Here is a 19,500-nt window from a genome sequence, read left to right on the forward strand (position 1 = left end):
TGTCCATCAGGACTAACATTCACACTGATGGAGGAGCTACATGAAGGTACCACCTGTCCATCAGGACTAACATTCACACTGATGGAGGAGCTACATGAAGGGACCACCTGTCCATCAGGACTAACATTCACACTGATGGAGGAGCTACATGAAGGTACCACCTGTCCATCAGGACTAACATTCACACTGATGGAGGAGCTACATGAAGGTACCACCTGTCCATCAGGACTAACATTCACACTGATGGAGGAGCTACATGAAGGTACCACCTGTCCATCAGGACTAACATTCACACTGATGGAGGAGCTACATGAAGGCACCACCTGTCCATCAGGACTAACATTCACACTGATGGAGGAGCTACATGAAGGTACCACCTGTCCATCAGGACTAACATTCACACTGATGGAGGAGCTACATGAAGGTACCACCTGTCCATCAGGACTAACATTCACACTGATGGAGGAGCTTATCATTTACCAATTGTAAAAATGTGATCAATAAGTGTGATCATTTTCCTCAGTTCTCCTACTATTATCAATAAGAGGCCAGAGAGCAAAGCTAAACATTTCTGTACTAAAGTCTGTTCATTTGTGTTCTTTCCATTTTAACAAATCAATATTAAGGTCACTAAACACCAGTTATGTTAAGTTAATAAGTTTACCTTCCTAGTATTCTTAAAATAGCTATTTCCTAAATTGGTCGATGCAGGAATCATGCATAAACTCACCAATATTTGCTTCAATGTATGAATGTTGATTGTCAAACCCTCAACAATTGTTCTCTCAATGACGTGGATTGAGCGTCTTTTCTCTCCTGCCTCACCTTCATCCACCCGCTCTACACCAGAACGCTGTAGTCAGCACCCTATTATATTTATTTATTTAATTTAAATTACATTTGAAATAGTCTTTGATTTGAATAAAGTGTATGATCAGAATTTGGACTGTAATTGTTGTTATTCAAAACTAAATGATGTATGTTCAGTAAATAAAGAAAACTTAGATTTGGTCTCATTTCTCAGTGTTGGTTTTCAGATAGCTGTAGCATTTGAGTGGCTATCGTTCCTGCTCATAGTCCTCTGCTTGAGTACCATGTGCATCGTCTCCACAGAGCTGCAGTCATGCAGAAGATGAACACTGTGATGGAAGTGATATCCATGGATACTGGAAGCTGTAAAACTTTATGTAAACAATGATTTCCAGGTGTTACTCTGCCCTCACTGTCCTCCATGTGTTCCTGTGTGTCTGCTCATGAACTAATTTACCTCATTCTGATATTTTTCCAAGGCTGTCCCACATGATGCCCTTTGGGAAGAGCAGCGTTGGACCTGCAGAGTCCGGCGGCCAGCGAGCCGAGGACAACACGAGGAGCAGGTGAGCTCACCATCTGAACAATACACCACGAGAAGAAGGACATTGAAGGGCTGAACGCGGGCTTTATCTAGAACAGCCTCAGTCCTTCACTCGGGTGCATCAACATTGTTCATGTGGCAGACGGATGAGGGCAACAGCCACAGGTCCACAGGAAGATGCAGCAGAGCGTAGACCAAGCAGCTGAACCCTGAGACGGAGAGAGCCGCATGTTGAAGGCATTGCTGTATTTTGTGGTCAAACACTCACATCATCTGCATAACGTGTTGCTTTTCCACTGCACATCTCCTGCGCCGTACCGAGCTGGATGGGGCTTTACCGTTGGTGCAGGTTAGAAGCCAAAGGGAACCATGACTCCTCTCATGCCCCACCAGTCTCTCCTGGAAGAAGTTCAGTGTCCAATGGGAAGAGAGCAGTGAGGAGGGGCCTCATGGTGGACCCTGACCTGTTGTCGTACACTGCAGCGTGTATATTCACACACTCTTCATCATGAGCATTGTAGTGGCCGTCTGACCCGTGAACAAAAGAAAATAAATCTTCATCAAAAAGCCACTGATGCAGGTTTTGTAAATGATACTGCTAAAAGAATGCAGCGTCCATGCAGGACAGCTGATGTGTATTAAAACATAACAAAAACAAGCAAAGAAAAGGAACAGAGAAGCCCCCATGCGGCCCCTCCCTCCAGACATGGAGCCGCTAATGAATCTGCCCAGGTGCATCATGGGCCTGTAAGTACAGCAGGGGCCCACAGCATTACCCAAGTAACAAACCAAAGACCAAGTAAACAACTACACATAATTAAACTATCACAAAGAAAACACTACTTGTGAAACAAATAACTTATGATATTAATAAAAAGCTCCTACAGGCGCCGTGTGGCTTTCATAGATGTTCCTTTGTTGTGAGCAGCCATGCTGCTGTGACTCTGCTGTGTGACCGTCGTGATGACTGATGGAAACCATCTGATATGCAGTCGCTCCACGTCTCGGTCACTGACACACACACGTCTTTGTTTGTCCTCCAGCGCTGGTCGGTGGGCCCTGGCTGCTCCAAACAGGAACAACTGCAACAACAATGACGGGTAAGATGGTTCCTGCACACGCTCCATCGCTGCACCGCACGGATACACGACAACGGCCTCAAATCTGATTTTCTCGTTACATCAAAGCGTTCATTTGTTCATGTCGCACATTTTCACCAGCACAAGTGAATTTGACTTTTCAGGAGTGGGCAAAAAAAAAGACACACAGTTTTGCCATCAGTGAAATATTGTTCATCACTGTCATGTGGATCGAGCAGAGCAGAGTCGATGGGACATCTTCTGAGCCGCTGCCACTCAGACTAAACCGAAATGAACAGAATCACATGTGTGAACGGACGAAGGTGTCTGCTCATCATCAACCATGTTTTCTAGAGCCAACCTGAACCACAGGAGCTGGTGAGGAGAGTCATGTGACCACGAAGCAGCAGGCGAGGCCAGGCTCAAGGAAACCTCTCCTTTCACTCTCTGGTCTGCATGAGCAGGACTCGACACCCTCTCGCCCCACAGGGAAAGACCACAGGGAGCAGCGCTGTAACACATCTCCTGTGTTCTGGCACTGTGTTACAGCGCCCCCTTCAGGCCCTCCCACACTACTGAATGCTAGGATGAAAACGATGTCACTTTCCTCTGTTTCTGGACATTTACAGGAAAAAAGATGGCAAGACAGAGGAGCCCAAGAAGGATGATAAGAAAGACGACAAAAAGGATGACAAGAAAGACGACAAAAAGGATGACAAGAAAGACGACAAAAAGGATGACAAGAAAGACGACAAAAAGGATGACAAGAAAGACGACAAAAAGGATGCTAAGAAAGAAGAACCGTGAGTATCACATACTCATTTTTATGGCTGCAACTTTCCATCAAACTGCCGTTAGACAACTTGTTTACACACATTTGTTCAGATTTCTGGCAGATTTGGTATCTTTGGGAGCTTTAAAATCTTAACTTTAATTTATAACAATAAATTCGTCCACAGCAGATGAGTATTGTTCAGGTGTGAGTATTCCTGCGCTCTCAGGTGCTCAGGAGCATGTTTAGGTCAAATTAAAGCTTCAAATCAGTGATGGCCTGTTTGGAGAGTCAATAGATGCCAGAAGTTGATATTTTCTAGACGTGGCAATGACTCGAGTCGTCAGTAGTTTCCGGTACAATTTGGGCTGGACACAGGTTCAAATTCTGCAATAATGATACCAATATAATACTTGAACCTCAGTGTACTGAGACCAGCAACCGTGTCTCTCTTTGCTCAGTAGAAACAAGACGTATTCACAAAAGCATCCCTTTGTCCTTCAGAAAGGAGGTGTGGATCATGGACCCCGCCACAGACGAATACTATTACTGGCTGTGCACTGTCGCCGTCCCAGTCTTCTACAACCTGATGTTCCTGGTGGCCAGGTCTGACTCTGGCATGTCGTCTCTGCACCTCAGTGTTGTTCCCCAGCTCTTTGTCATGCTTGTTCTTCCCTGCAGGTCTTGTTTTAACGAGCTGCAGTCTGGAAACATAACGCTGTGGATGGTTTTGGACTACAGCTCAGATGTCCTCTACTGCATCGACACCTTTGTGAGAGCCAGGACAGGTGAGTGACGGGAGCTCTGCTGAATGTGTGGAAATGAAAGGGAACCTGGATTGTGTGCTAATGTGCAAAACACTGTCACTGATCCCAATGTGTCAACAGGTTTTCTGGAGCAGGGCCTTCTTGTAAGGGATGCAAAGGTCCTGAAAGAGAAGTACATAAAGACACAGCAGTTCAGATTCGACATCATATCACTGATTCCCACAGATATTGTATTCCTCAAAATTGGAATCAACAACACAGAGTGGAGGTTCAACCGTCTCTTCAGGTTAGGCCGACTCTTTGAGTTCTTTGACCGGACGGAAACGCGAACTAACTTCCCCAACATCTTTCGAATCGGTAATCTCGTGCTTTACATCATCATCATCATCCACTGGAACGCGTGCCTGTACTTTGCCATCTCCAAGGTGCTGGGCTTCGGCTCAGACACCTGGGTGTATCCAGGCGGGGAGAAGAATCCGGAGTTTGCCCGCTTGGCCAGGCAGTACATCTACTGCTTCTACTGGTCCACTCTCACCCTGACCACTATTGGGGAGACACCGCCCCCGGTCCGAGATGTCGAATACTTTTTTGTGGTAGTGGACTTCCTTACTGGGGTTCTCATCTTTGCTACAATTGTAGGCAATGTTGGCGCCATGATTTCCAACATGAATGCTGCACGAGTAGAGTTCCAGGCTAAGATTGACTCTATAAAGCAATACATGGAATTTCGGAAGGTCACGAAAGATCTGGAGGTGAGAGTGGTGAAGTGGTTTGACTACCTGTGGACAGAAGAGAAAACCTGTGATGAGAAGCTGGTGCTGAAGAACCTGCCGGACAAGCTCAAGGCTGAGATCGCCATCAACGTACATCTGGAGACGTTAAGCAAAGTGCGGATCTTTCAAGACTGCGAAGCAGGTTTGCTCATTGAGCTGGTCCTTAAACTTCAGCCTCAAGTGTTCAGTCCTGGCGACTACATCTGTAAGAAGGGCGACATCGGCAGGGAAATGTATATCATCAAAGGAGGAAAGCTGGCTGTGGTAGCAGACGATGGGGTCACACAGTTTGTGGTCCTCAGTGATGGGGCATACTTTGGAGAAATCAGCATCCTCGGGATCAAAGGCAGTAAGGCAGGAAACCGAAGAACAGCCAACATCCGAAGTGTGGGCTACTCCGATCTGTTTGCCCTGTCCAAAGACGATCTGATGGAGGCGCTCATTGAGTATCCTGACGCTAAGAATGTGCTGGAGGAGAAGGGAAAGTCCATCCTGATGAAAGATAACCTCATAGACGAGTCACTGGTCGCTGCGACTGACGCCAAAGACTTGGAGAACAAAGTCAATCAGGTGGAAGCCAGTTTGGACGTCATGAATGTCAAATTTCGTAAGTTGACAGCCCAGTATGACTCCTCCCAGCGCAAACTCAAACAACGGCTCAGCAATATGTCAAACCAGGTCCGGACCCTCAGAGCAGACGACGAGTAGATCTCCGTACTGCTGGTCCACTGTGGGACTCTTTCTCTCAGCAAAGGGCCCGTGAGCAGCAGCTGGCCGGCTCCTGTGCAGCACACGAGCCTGAACGCTGTTCTCATGACAGATATTCAGGACGCAGTACTCCTGGTACAACAGGTACTACTACAGATTCCCTCTCTTGTTGATGTCCTTTAACAGGTGTTCTCTGAACACGTACTTTATATACTTATATAAGAAAACAGTTGTTTGTATTTGTACAAATTTGTAGCATGATTTTAAAAGCAACAGAATACTCGTTTCCTCGTCTGTTTTTAAATGAACAGGTGTGAAACGGACCGAGGGAGTCCTTTAGGGTCAGACGAACATTAGGCTTAATAACATAGGGCTATAATATAGTGTGTGGCTGTGTAGTCGGCCTATTTGTCTTAAACCCCGCTGGTGTAATCGCTGCATCATTTCATCTGTATCCAAACATTCAGTGTGAGGACGACACACTGATGATTTGCAGAGCGGCAGTGTGTGGCCTCGCGTCTGAAGAAACAAGGCTTCCAAAGATACAAAATAAATATTACAAAGTACTGTTGGTGGGTATTTATTGGGTGTTTGACTCACATACAGCGTGCTCCGATTCATTGTTTTTTTACACTTTATTTTTTTCAACACAGACATACAGACATGAAAAATAAACAGAGGCTGTGGTTTGCTGTGTCCTCTCAGAAGCCGGATGGATCCTGAGACACATTCAGGCGTTTCCTGTCGTGTGTTATTGTTGACGTGGAAACATCTTCCATGTCTCTGGTTGTGAGCGAACAGCTGCACATCGTACGCTTCAGACACAACTTTCACCCTCCATCTTGTGCTGGTTCTCTCTGTGAGTCTTTTCCAGGCTGCTACACCTTCAGCAGGTGTCAGTCTTCCCTCCACACGGTGTCTGCTGTCATGTGACCAAAGTAGAGAAACGTCGAGGACTCCGGTGTGTCGCAGCCCAGAAAGCTGACAATAACCTTATGGACATGTCCCAGAACTGTACAATACTGGACATAGATAACATACATGTGAGTGGTTCATATGTACTGCCCCACATGTCCTCCAACATGGTTGATCAAGAGACAAACACTTTGTCATTTGGGGAGTAATAAAGAATCTGAATATATTTTTACAAGTGTTCTCTCCAAGTTCGTCCAAATATTCCACCATCATCTTCTGTAATGTTCACACCCAGTTCAGTTTTATGTAAAATGTATTTCTTCATTTTTATATCTGATTTTGATTTTAGGTTCATATGTTTCTATATTTCTTTGAGTTGTCAGCTCCTATTATGGTTCTAATTATCCATTTTTCCCAAGTTCATTTTGTGCTTTATTTCTCTGTCAAGGAAGTCTCTTCTTGCTGGTACCGGAAGGGTCCTGGTTGTTCAGATCAACTTTAATATGAACTGAACTCTCGAGGGACAATCAAGGTGCAGTTGAAGAAGTGTTTGTAGTTCAGAGGACGATGTCGACACTTCCTGTTGTCACCGAGGAGCTCGTTCCACCATCGAGGAGCAGGAAGCAAACAGCCCAGACTTTGTTCAGGGTTTAGTTCGCAGTGACGGAGCAACAATCTGATTGGCTGAAGCTGAGCGGAGTGAAGGATTTCAATCAGAGGGTCGGTGGTTCGAGCCCCGGCTCCTCGCGCCCATGTCGTTGTGTCCTTGAGACACTGAACCCCTGATGGCTCTCCGTTGTTGTGTCCACGGTGTGGAGAGCGACATGGAAGTCACTCTGGATAAAAGCTAAATGACATGACATGTAGACGACCCGAGCTGCTGGCAGCACGGTCACCAGAACCAAGGCCCGATCTCCATCCGTGCTGTAGGTCCAGTGTCTCTAGACACTCTGATGCGGTCCAGTCAGCTGATGGAGGTTGGCTGTACAAGTGGAGGCAAAGGTTCCTGAAATGTGATCAATCTGCGTGGGTTCATATCTGATTAGTGACCGTGTCTCTCATCGTATGAGGGCATCATTGTTCAGGCTTTCTGCCAGTAGTTTATTTGCTTTTGGTCCCAACTCATTGAAAGATTGTTTAAGAAAGCTGCTTTTCTTCTCCATCTCTGTAGTTTACCTACGTTGTCTCTAACTTCTTTAACTTTTGGTGGCGATGTCGAGTAGCAGCTATTTTTATGTTAGATTTACAGAATTTTTTCCTTTTCCGTCTTCTATATTCCTTCTTCAGCTCTGAATAGCTGCTGGCGTAAGAGCGTCCCACCTCCCCTTTATTATTATTACCTTTATTACCTCTTCATTGTTTTGTCTGAAATGCTCAGCTGGAGAACAAGAGCACGTAGAACGAGTTCTCCCTCACTTTGTGGGTTTTAATGACTCCCCAGGTCGAGCTCCAGCCACCGGTTTCTTGTGGCGCTGCCCCAGGGGTTTGAGGACCTTCTGTACGCTGCTTTGTTTCTCTCGTCTCAGCAGGACAGTCTTCATGTCCCGGTCAGAGTACCAGAAGGAGTCCTCACGGCGTCCATCAACTGAAACTCAGCTTCTCTCGGCTCATTGTCGTACCACACGGCTCTGAGCTGCTCTTCACGTACGTGTTTGAGTGTTTTCATCAGCAACAGTTTAATGACAAAGGTCGTTTGTGCTAAGCTACATTTGTGCTAAGCTACATTGACTGGGCTGAACAACAAAGAGCCGAACACACGAGACTCAGGATGAAAATCAGGTGATGAGGCGAGCAGTTGGAAAAAAGCTGTCATCTTTATTGAGCATGTTTTCACAACACTGAATACTTGTTGCTGTTCATCAGTTTGTCACCGTTCAGTTGATGAACGGCGTTCCCCTCCAAGACCCGGCTGACCTTTCACCTTTCACATGAGCAGCATCAAAGCAGAGGTACAGAGACATCAAGCCACACACACACACACACACACACACACACACACCCTCCCCCCCGGAGCAGGCGAGTGTCTCGGGGTGTGTGTGCAGCTTCAGACAGACACACTCCTCTGCTACCATGACGACAGTAACCGGGTCACCGCTGACCTCCAGGAGGAACAGCTGTTTCTCCTGGAGGTCCTTGACAGAGACGTGACAGCAGGAACAAGATGGAGGACGTTCACGCTCTACCAAGAGACGCAACACCAGCCGGCCTCCGCAGACCGCCTCACGCAGACCGCCTCACGCAGACCGCCTCACGCAGACCGCCTCACGCAGACCGCCTCACGCAGACCGCCTCACGCAGACCGCCTCACGCAGACCGCCTCACGCAGACCGCCTAGTGCTCCTGACTGAAGGGCCTCATGTGAGGCGAGCCCGCTTCATGTGCAGATGAAGCGGTTCAACGCTCCACCGCCTCCGACTCTCAAGGAGGGTTGAGGCGGCAGAGCGTCGGGTCGGGGTTCCCCCACGGCCTCACCCCGTACTCCAAAGTTAGCCCAGAGCGTGGTGTTGTGTTGCCAGCTGTGCTTTGTGTTGCTACACTTTGGTTCCTCTCACTGAACGAGCAGCATTGTGATCACAACCTGTCACGTCTCTGTCTGCCCGAGAGGTTCAAGTGGAGTACAAACGGCACGAGAAGCCAACTCTTCTCCACCTGTCAAGTGTCTGCTCATTCATCTTCAGTTCGTTGAGTGATGATGTATCATAACTTTACACAAGTGGTTTAAATGATGGGAGAGTTGTAGGAGTTTAAACCAGGCGCCTGCTCTGTGAGGACGACGCAGCTCAGAAGAAGTGCAGTCTACTGGTTTTGTTCAGAGACGCTGGTCCCAGTGAAGAGAACCAGCTGCAGCGCACAGGAGGCCGCCAGCTACTGATCACTGAAACCACACACACACACACACACACACACACACACACACACACACACACACACACACACACACACACACACACACACACACACACACACACACACACACACACACACACACTTCCTCCACATGGTGTCGTAGTTCCAACAGCACCGATATATAAATACTGTTTTTATTTCGAATCGTCAACACAGGAAGACATGGAAATAAAATGCTTCACACAATCATGGCAGCCTGAGGCCGAAAACAAACATTCTGAAAATGTCTAAGTGCACTTACACAGCTCTGACGAGATCTTAGTCCAACCCCTCCCCGGAAAACAACAACAGCTATTTCAGAATGTGCCATTTTGGACCGAATCACAGTAACTTTCTCATTGACGTGGTGACAATGGACTTGGGGAAAGAAAAGCCGGCGGCTGTGAGTGGAATGGTCAGCGAGAGCTCCTCTCCTGCGGGGATACAACATGTGAAAGTAAAGACTACTCTAAAACTACATTATCTCTGTCAGCGGTCCATGAACAAGCGCTCAGGTCTACTTTTACACGTTTGTCCACTAAACGGTTTGAATTGACTGGTTGGTGAGTCGTCCCCCCAGTAGGGGAGCTGTCACAACAGGCAGGCATGACCAGTAACCCATTTGAAGCTCCAAATAAATAATGAGATCCTCTGTACATGAAGACGGGCTGCTCAGTCACATGGTGTGGGCGTGGTACTCTGATGCAGGCGCAGTAGCACAACTACTGGAGCATTCTCCTCTGTCAGTAAAGACTTGCTTTTCCTCAAAACTCTTTCACCTCTTAGATTGTGTCTGCTGGAGGACGGGCCGGCGGGGTCTGGGGGCGCTGTGAGACGCCGGGCTCAGAGCATGCCGAACCCTTTGGCATAGGTGATGGCTTTCAGCAGTCGCTCCTTCAGCTTCTCCCGGTCGCTGTATTCAGGCAGCAGCAGCACATTGAAGCAGGTGTGCGATGTGGGTAACCTGCAGAGACAAAACAACACACAGCTGGTCACTCTTCTCCTGACGGACCGAGCGCCTGTAGAAACACTCTGTGCTCTCGGCGACGAGGGAACCTTCTGAACCTCTGACGCGCTCAAAGACGTCACAAGACAACAGACGTGCAGCAGTCAGACGAACGCCTTCGAACAGACGAATCAACACCACTCATTGGAGAGAAACGGCCTGCGCACATGAACTTGTACGAATGCTCAGATGTGAGCCTCAGAAGACCGTAGAAGCAGCCGTCTTCTCTCTGGTGGTCTGGTTCCTGATGGAGGTCAGAAAGAGGACCAGGAGAACATGAGGTAGGATTCACCTTTAACCTTCTTCTTCCCATCGTTCAGCTGGATGCCTGACTCAGAAAGCCCCAACAGAGAGTGACAAAAGAAACCAGCGAGAACGTTCCTCTTTGTCGGCAGTCTGATCCATGAGCTCAACAACACGTCTAGTTGTGTTGACCAGCTGGCTGTGCTGCTGGAGCTCGTGTTGGCAGTCGCCACACAGACTGGGACCCGTCAGCCTGGTGCAGACCCGGTGGTCCTTCAGGGACCCGACCGCCTTCCCCTCCTACAGGGAGGCTCAGTCACGCCCTCCAGCCCTTCAGCGCCGCGACGCTCAGGTCCAGCTCTTTGTAGACACATCATTATTCCTCACCGGACGTTGACTCATGTGTCAGGTTCTAACTCCAGTCGAGGTCCAAACTTTAGTTGTGTGTTTAACTTGTGAACAACAATTGATGACCCACAACTAACGCTCTTTAACAGGGTCAGACAGCACAACACTTTGTGACACACAGTGTTTGTTACACTAATAGTTGTACATGTATAAAATGACAGTGTACTGCATGGTGGTGAGAGCAACACAACAGGAAGAGTACACATTACTGTCTTGGTGTTGAGTAAACGGCCTGTGGCTCAAAAGTTAAACTAGAATAAGTTATGAATCTCAACCTTTCCCTCCGTCTAACTGACGTTACTGTGAATAAATAATAAACTAATAAAGACGTTAGGTCCTCATATCCTCCACGGAAAAACCGGAGCCAGTGAATCATTCAAGCAGCAGAGCGCTGACGCGCCGCTGCCGCTCATCGCTCCGCCAGCAGGGATTCAAACCGTCGGTACCTCTTTAAGTCGGCTGATTCTTGACAAACCGACCACAGATTTGAACTTGAACAACTAACTTCTCGCCAGAAAACGTCCTAAAATGACATTTTGTGCCTCAGCAGCAGTAGTATTCAGAGACTGTGGACTTTCAGATCTTTTCACATCCGCCACTGTTTCCTGTTTAATTGTGCCAAAATGCATTCTGGGACACACAAACAGCTGTTCGCCGCCCAGCAACTCGCGGCAATTTGCATTTCCCAGCATGCAATTTGGCTATGTAATTTTGCACCTTGACTGAACTGTGAAAGGTTAAATCTCCTCACTGTCAGAGCAACACCTGACGCTGGGTCCGTGTGGAACACTGAAAGCAACACCAACGCCGCACAGCCCGGATGCAAGGGCCAGTCTGGTGTCCGCTTCCTCACCGCGCGGCTGTACGGACGTCGGCTGTAGATAGAAGTGTGTGTGCGTGCCACAAGGAGGATGAGACATGCACGAGGAACTCTTTACACACACTGAGCATGAGCACGACAGGAGGAGCAGCGCGATGATGTCACCTGTCAGTGTCGGGGCCGTTCTTGGCGATGATCATCTTCAGCTTGCCCAGCCCGCCCACAGGCGCCCTGTCGGTGCCGGTGGTGAACTGCAGGAAGAAGCGCTTCTGCTCCTCACCAAACGAGTGCAACGTCTCCCAGAACTCCCTGCGATGCAAAGCCACAGAAAGAGTGACACCATTTCAAAAGAGGAAGGACCGCATGGACGCAACAGCAGACACGTCATCAAAGTGTCCCCGAGACAGAACTTGTGTTCCCTATAACCTCCCAAACCACTTGCAACGCCCCGTCGTGTCCAGCAGGAGCCGAGGTCTACGCGTTGGGTCACATTGTCCCACCAAACACAAACGGGTCTTACTTGATGATTCGAGAATCTCTGTTGTAACCTCCATCGTATTCCGTCGTCTCTTCCAGAGCCAGAAAGTCCAGGTTCTGCAGCACATGGGGAGATAAACGTGGATGAGTGAAGGATTGAAGCTAAATGACACAACGGGGTAACATGTTCAGGCGGGCTCTCACCCTGCTGCCGCATATGAGCAGCTCGATCTCCTCCGGCCTGAACAGGTACTTGAGCGGAGACTCGTTGGTGACCATGTGGAAGCCTCTCCTGAACGCCTTGAACTGCTTCTCCACACTTTTGTTCAGCATGTACTCGGCATACTGAGCCACAAACTCCTGCAAACACACATCAGCAGGCACAGTGAGCGATTCATGCAGCCGGAGGACGCGGCGCGAGCATCCGGCCACGCCACCGAAGCATCTCAACAGAAAAACTCACGGCTGTGACCGAGGACACGAATCTCCAGCTGGAGAAAAGCACTGAAGACTCTTGGCCAAAGGAGAGCAGAAGGAGCAGAATGGACATCCAACGGTTTCACTGCGAGTTAGCTTTATGCTTCCACATGACTTCAAAAGGAACATGTGCAGCTTTCAGCAGCAATAACATAGGAACATGGATGTTTTATCTGCTGTCTAATGACAAGCAGCTAAGAATTGATGATGTTTTCATCCCCGTGTAATGAGCCCTAACCCTTCAACCCATGGGCAGCTTTAATGCTGCGCTCCTCTGGCGATGATCTTTCCTCTTGGACCAGTGTGTGCATGAAGCGTTGAGTTGTAGTTCTCTCTCCGCTTCCTAACACCACTCCACTGCTCATTTGGAGGTTTTATCAAACTGGAAAGCCTCCCCTCAGTGAGTCGCTTCAGTTCAGACGGTCGCAACGCTAGCGGCTCACATCCTGCTACGATGATTTAAAAGTAGAGGTCTGTTCTGCGTCTAGACTTTACACTCCAACTGATGCAGGTTTAGAAAGTCCAGAGCTCACTGGCAGCACTGGGCTGGTACTGCACCAGCTCAACGCTGCACACCGCACCAAAGCACTACAGAGAGCTGCTTTGCTGCCACCTGCTCATACCTGCTGCTCCCTCTCCCCCGGCAGAGGAAGCAGCAACACATCCTGTGTCTTCTGGACAGCACATGAGCAGTAAAATGGGTTTTGGAGGCTCGGCTGTTGAATGTTGCAGAGCTCTCTGATCTACTCAGTCCTGTGGTCGGTTCCTTTGCTTCTACAAGTGTTCTCATGAGACGGAGCCAAACGGACAAACCCGCGTTAACTTTGACCCGCCTGAAGCTCTGAAGGAGCGTTTTCACTTGGACTGCAGCCCAAACAATCATGAAGAATACAGCTCCTCTGGCCTCCGGACGCTCACCTTTCTGTTCTCATTCGTGACTGGAATCTTGTCCCCATTCTCCCTTAAATCATACATGAGGGGGTTCCCAAACAGGTCTGTCTGTGAAATCTGGAAGGTGATCATCATGTCCTCCTCCACGCTGCCCTCGTACTCCAGCAGCTCGTTCAGACTCTGGAACAGAACCTTAACAACACATCACACATCACATGGAGCTCCACTCAAGTGGACTTGTTCCAAAAGCTACAGGGGAACTTGAGGCGGGCGTTACCGGGTTGGCGTCAGCTAAGTCCCTGAAAGTCCCTTTCTTGCCCATGAGCTTCCTGTAGACCACCATGGGGAAGTGCACGTCCAGGATACAGTTGTTGTAGATGGCCAGGCCCAGCACGATGCCGATCAGCGTGTACTGGCCTTCGTTTTCCAGCGATGAGGGGTTGAACCAAAACAACTTGGTGCGCTCGTCGTACGTGAACATGCCTGCAGGACAACACGAGATGCTCTGAACGAGTTCACCCTCTGCTGCCCGTTGCTTCATCACTTCATTCCCTCAATACACACTACACAGTCATTTGTATTCTATTGTGTGTGCGTGTATATATATATATATATATATATATATATATATATATATATATATATATATATATATACTGTATAAAAGACATTACACATCTGTAACAACATCTTAAGTCTAAAGCAGGAACCCCAACAATCCTCAAAACTCTGATTTGAATATATATACGGTGTTAGTCAACATCATAATAATATTTAATACAGTCTGTAACAGCTTGCACTTTCTGGAGAGGGCTTTAAACTGAGAATGAAATGTTTGTCATGTGACTTTTTGGGCTGCTCAGGTTGTGTGTCTGCTCACCGTCACCAGTAACGTCTGTTCACTAGGAACCAGCTGGAAGACTTGACGCTAACTTTAACACCAAAGATCTTACCGCCAGCGAGTACCTGCGCTGGTTAAAGCTCTGCTCTACTTTAGTGTCAAAGCAAGCGACTAATACTGGGATTAGGAAAACCTCCTGTGTGTATTTCACAGCTGTTTTCAGACGTAGTGGTTGGGAATCGTCTCCTCTTCATTCTAACTGGGAATGTTGGGACCAGCGTGGCAGGACAAGCAGTAAAACTATTAACGAGTTCCAGTGAAACAATAAACGGCCTGCAGTTCTGCATTTAAATGTCTTCCTCAGGAGAGAAAGAGATGCATCATGGGAACAAAGGACTGCAGATTAATACTGCTTCATAGCTCTTTTCTTAGAGTTGGTGAAATGTAACCGGTAGGGTTGCAAAAATCTGGGAATATTCAAAGTTGGAAACTTTCCACGAGAATAAACGGGAATTAACTGGAAATTTTGGGGTAATTTAATATAATCACCTTCACCTTGAATAATCAAGGTGATGGTGTACTTTTGTGTGGACATACATACGTCCGACTCACTGCTGTAAAAAGTTTACTTTACACAAATAAACTTGGTATTAAATGAACTTGGCTTCAGTTTACCAAGTAATCAATATGCTAATGACAAACAGTGTTGGGAAAGTTTACTTTCTACATGAACTACTTCAGTTCATAGTCCATATTCAAAAAATTTGAACTAAGTTCACAGCTCAAAAAATGAACTAGTTCAGTTATTTTTTTTTCAATATGTTGCAGCTGTAATTGAAGTCTCTGTCTGCAGTACCGCTCTTGGCCTCAACTCGGCGCTCTCTCACTCTCCAGGCATCGAGCTGAAACATTCAGATGCAACACTGATGACAAAAACGTTCAAAAACAACAGAATGTTTTATGTTTATGTTTCTGTTTCTGCAGACGATGTTCAACCAGCTGCATTCAGGGTCCAGCTGAGCTCAGCGTGCATAGTCTTGTTCTCAAATACATTTAAGTTCCCTGTTTTATGCTTTTGCAAAGAACGTAGGCACATTTCTTTTTTTCAAAATTCCCCAAATTCTCAAGCCAAAATTCCCGTGGAAACTTTCCGGACATTTACCGGAAACTTTCCGCCCCTTTGCAACCATAGAAACAGGTAAATGTAGAGCTTCTGCTTGCTCATGACTAAAGTAGAAATGGCAAATGTAGCAAGGTTAAAAGTAGATAAGTGGCCCACTAAATGATGAGTGAACAGTAAACATAAAGCTGAAAAAGGATCAGCTTCTTATCGTATGGGCGTGGCAACATGCTCGTCGTCGTGTTTTCTTACCAATATCTGGGTTAAAGATCTCCTCCACCACCAGCTGGAAGAACTCTTTGGAAACGCCTCCTTCATCAACGCCTTGCTCTCCTTCAAACTCCACGTACAGCTGCTTTTTCAAGTCTGCAGGGTTCTCCATCGCGATCATTTCCAGCTGAGGAGACACAAGAGGAACACGTCAGCGCAGCCACTCGACCACGTTGGAGCTAATCGTACGGAAGCGGCGCACACGTACCCTGACCAGAGCGTCGTCGATGATGTGGTCTCTCCGCACTTTGAGCCTCAGGTAGGGGTTGAGCTGCTGCCCCTGCACCAGGCTGTAGAGCACCGTGATGCGGCGCTCGCTGTACATGCGGATGCGGTTGTCGTAGTACAGACCCAGGTTCTTGGTGACGGCGTTCAGGATGAAGGGGCACGTCATGAAGGAGAACTTGTTTTCAGTTTCAACCTTAAAGAAAGTGTAGTCCTTGTCCATCTCCAGCACCTCGTTTAAAGGTTCATTGACAAACTCCTCAAAGGCAATGAGCGGCCGTCGGCAGTCGTTGGTGCGGATCCCCAACTCGGTCTCCAGCGGGTCCACCCGGGGGCCCTTCTTGTTGCGCCGCTCCTCGCCCAGCAGCTCCTGCAGGGTGAGCTCACTGGACTCCGGGACGGGCTCCTCGTCCTCGTCCTCGTTGTGCTCCACGTCGAGGTCGCCGCCCAGCACGTTTGCATAGTAGACGATCTTCAAGCACTTGGTGGACGCCACCACGGCGTCGTCGTCGTTGACCAGGTTGCGGCCGTTGAACTCGTTACTGATCACCTTGTAGGTGATGAGCTGCTGGAAGGTCTCCACCATGCGCCGGATCTGCTCCGTGCTGTACTGGGACCACAAGCGTACCAGTTTGGCCAGCGCGGCCAGTGGGAGTTTGCTCATGGCCTTGCAAAACTGTGGAAGGGCGATCTCCAGGTACTCTGGGCTGTGGAGGTTGCTGTTTTCCATCACGATAACGAACAGGTTCAGGTAGTTTGGGTCTCGTGAATACACGTTGTGGTAGGTCAGATCGCACTCTACGTTGGGAGAGAGGTAGACCAGCGCGTTCAGAAAGGCGGCTTCTATCTTCTCATTGGACAGCAGGCGCTCGTAGACCCGCCGCACGGCTTCAATGTCCACCGACACCTCATCGGGGCCCAGCTTTTGGACATCATTATCCCCCGAGGAGCCCTCTCCGAGTCTAGAGGAGGAGGCAGGGGAGTCCTCCTCCATAGCTGTGGTGGAACAGGCAGCCGCCTCCTTCTCGTCCTCGTCCTTGTCCTCATCCTTACCTTGGAGGGACTTGAGTTCCTCTTTAGTGTGAGGTTTGGACCTCCGGAAGCTCTGCACCAGGCCCTCAGCACTGGAGAACACCCGACCTATGACCCTGATCAGAGGGGAGTAATCTTCCTTCTCTCCACAGATGTCCAAGATCTCATAGACTTTGTCCTCCGTCAGGTCATTTACATCTACACAGTCAAACATTGCGCGTTAGAGACTTCCAGATCAAACTCTGCCGTCCTAAACCGTATGAAAGTAAGAGCTTATTCTGCTGTGTGTGGCATCTACTGACCTTTGAAGTTGTCCCGTACAGAGTGGACATCTTTATGGTTCAACTTCCTGTTGCTGCAGGCGGAGTTGCTGTGAGCGCTGCTGTCCAGGTGGGCTGAGGCCGTGACCTTCTTTGAGGGGTGAGGGTCACACAGCTCAGCGTTGACCTTGTAGAGCTCCAGGGCTTTGACGGCCGCGGCGTTGTTATCCATGCGGGTGAAGCCGGCTGAGGAGGCGCACCATGAGTTGGAGCAGGACTCATTCCCACAGCCCTCCGTTAACTGGTGGTAGTAGCGCTCTATTAGATGTTTGGCAGCCGCTCGCTTCCTGCGTTCAGAGAGACGGCGCAGCAGTTAGAAGCAGTCCAGGTTCAATGTGGGACCGACAATGATGACCGTGTTTACGACTTCATCAGTTTTCCTTCTATCTCACACCTCAGGACAGTTTTAAGACTGCAAGTTTGGTTGTGTGCTAAAAAAATACAGTGCATCGATAAATGTATCACCCCTTCCATTCCATTTGGGTTTAATTATGGAGCTTATCAGGTTATTTAATGCAAAATCAGCTATATTGGAGTAACTATTAATGCTGCATATTTTATCTAGATAGATAAGATAGATAAATACTTTATTGATCCCCAAAGGGAAATTCAAGGTCCTGTCTCTTCAGCATCATTGTTCATTCTTAACCTTGAAGGTTTAGCATTGTACAACCAGTCCTCTTCACTGCTGATGAAGAGCTTTGTTCCACAACAATTACTATTATCTTCCAACTCATGTCCAGGTGCTGCTACTGCACCCGGACCTGCAGTGAGAAGAGCTGCTGCTTTCAGCCTGCTGGCTTCTCTTCGTTTCAGTTGAGACAGCGATGGTCATCAGATTGTAACATGGTCACAACAACATGGTCACAACAACATGGTCACAACAACATGGTCACAACAACATGGTCACATGGAGCGACTGTGGCTCAGTGGTTAGCATGCCCATCTTTCAATCCGTGGTTCGAGCCCCAGCTGCGCTAGTCCTTGTTGTTGTGTCCTTGAGAATTGCTCTACGTTGCTGTGTCTACGGCGTATGGAGCAACATGTACGTTGCTTTGGATGAAAGTGTCAGCTCAATGAAATGTAACAACAAGACAACATGGTGACAACAACATGGTAACAACAGTCAACAGCTCACACAAGCAGTGAGAGGAGACCTGAACACATGCTCACAGACACACACGCATGCACAGACACACTCACACACATGCTCACACACAGACACACACAGCTATGTCCTCGGGTAGCAAGGCTTGACTTACATTCGGCTTGCTTCGGGGTTTTCTATTTCAGGCTCCTCGTGTTCTCTGGAGAAAACAGACAACACGGTCAGAAACACACACACGCGGTATTTCTGCAGAACATTACGGTTTTCATTTACTAACTCCTTGAGGCTGCGGGACGACGAGCCAAACACACGCGAGCTCACAAAGCCAACAGGAGCCGGTGTGTCAGCCTGACCAGGAGGATTGGTCTGTGTCGCCACAGTCAACACAAAGCTACGCTTCCTGGCAAGCGGTTCACCTCACCGCGCACACAGGACACTAGCCCCGTGGGTAGAGAGGACGATCATTTAGCATGCTAATGTAGCTCACTAGCTGGCACGCTGGCCTCATTTATAGTAATATTCCCGCAGAGCTAGCGCTCTAAAGTACGAGCTCCTTCTCTCTGCATAAGCAGAGCTGGCTACGAGCTGTGCCTCACTGAGCCGATAGAGACCCAGCAGGGCTCTGGCACCAGGGGGCTAGCTGCCGGGAGCGCTCCTGCTAGCTGCCCGGCTCTCTCCTGTCGGCTCCCACCTATGTGCTCCTCCTGCGGGGCTGGTCTCGGCCTGCGGTGGCGCACACTCACAGTCCTCCTCCTCGTCGGGATTCATACGAGACTTTATCCTCAGTTGTTTGTAGGTCAGTTACTCTCTGTGGTCGTATCGAGTCCTTCACAGCTTGATTACAACTTTAAAAGTCTGGACTGGCAGCGACGAAGAGGCTTTTATTTAGAACTTCATTCACGGCCTTGCTACAGCAGGCTCTTCGCTCTGCCTGAGGTTCACAGCCATCTTGACTTCACCGTCAACCTACGTCCCACAATGCACTGCGTTCGAGCGCCAGCAGCGGAC

At 48.5% G+C, this 19,500-nt stretch overlaps 2 protein-coding genes across 3 annotated transcripts; one reads left to right on the top strand and one right to left on the bottom strand.

Moving 5' to 3' along the window:
• Positions 1-1,236: 1,236 nt before the first annotated feature.
• LOC137794325 (cyclic nucleotide-gated channel alpha-3-like) lies at positions 1,237-8,716 on the top strand. Its single transcript, XM_068591077.1, has 9 exons — positions 1,237-1,376; positions 2,398-2,454; positions 3,063-3,236; positions 3,710-3,811; positions 3,887-3,993; positions 4,093-5,352; positions 5,424-5,475; positions 7,810-7,915; positions 8,474-8,716. The coding sequence occupies exons 1-9, from the start codon at positions 1,300-1,302 to the stop codon at positions 8,714-8,716; spliced, it is 2,178 nt and encodes a 725-aa protein (XP_068447178.1). The 5' UTR covers positions 1,237-1,299.
• On the bottom strand, positions 8,164-19,463 carry ube3a (ubiquitin protein ligase E3A). Of its 2 annotated transcripts, none has more exons than XM_068590457.1 (11): positions 19,236-19,463; positions 18,647-18,691; positions 17,367-17,671; positions 16,016-17,262; positions 15,790-15,934; positions 13,854-14,059; positions 13,604-13,768; positions 12,413-12,568; positions 12,252-12,325; positions 11,897-12,040; positions 8,164-10,218 (listed from the first exon to the last, which is right to left on the bottom strand). In XM_068590457.1, coding segments are annotated over exons 2-11 (2,565 nt in total). In that variant the 5' UTR covers positions 18,649-18,691; positions 19,236-19,463; the 3' UTR covers positions 8,164-10,097. The 2 variants fall into 2 exon arrangements, with proteins under 2 accessions (XP_068446558.1, XP_068446557.1); XM_068590456.1 differs by having other exon boundaries at positions 19,184-19,463.
• Positions 19,464-19,500: the final 37 nt, after the last annotated feature.

This window comes from Clinocottus analis, unplaced genomic scaffold (genome assembly GCF_023055335.1).
Source record: "Clinocottus analis isolate CAN_PGR_092001 unplaced genomic scaffold, fCliAna1.0.p SCAF_24, whole genome shotgun sequence".
Lineage (NCBI taxonomy): Eukaryota > Metazoa > Chordata > Actinopteri > Perciformes > Cottidae > Clinocottus > Clinocottus analis.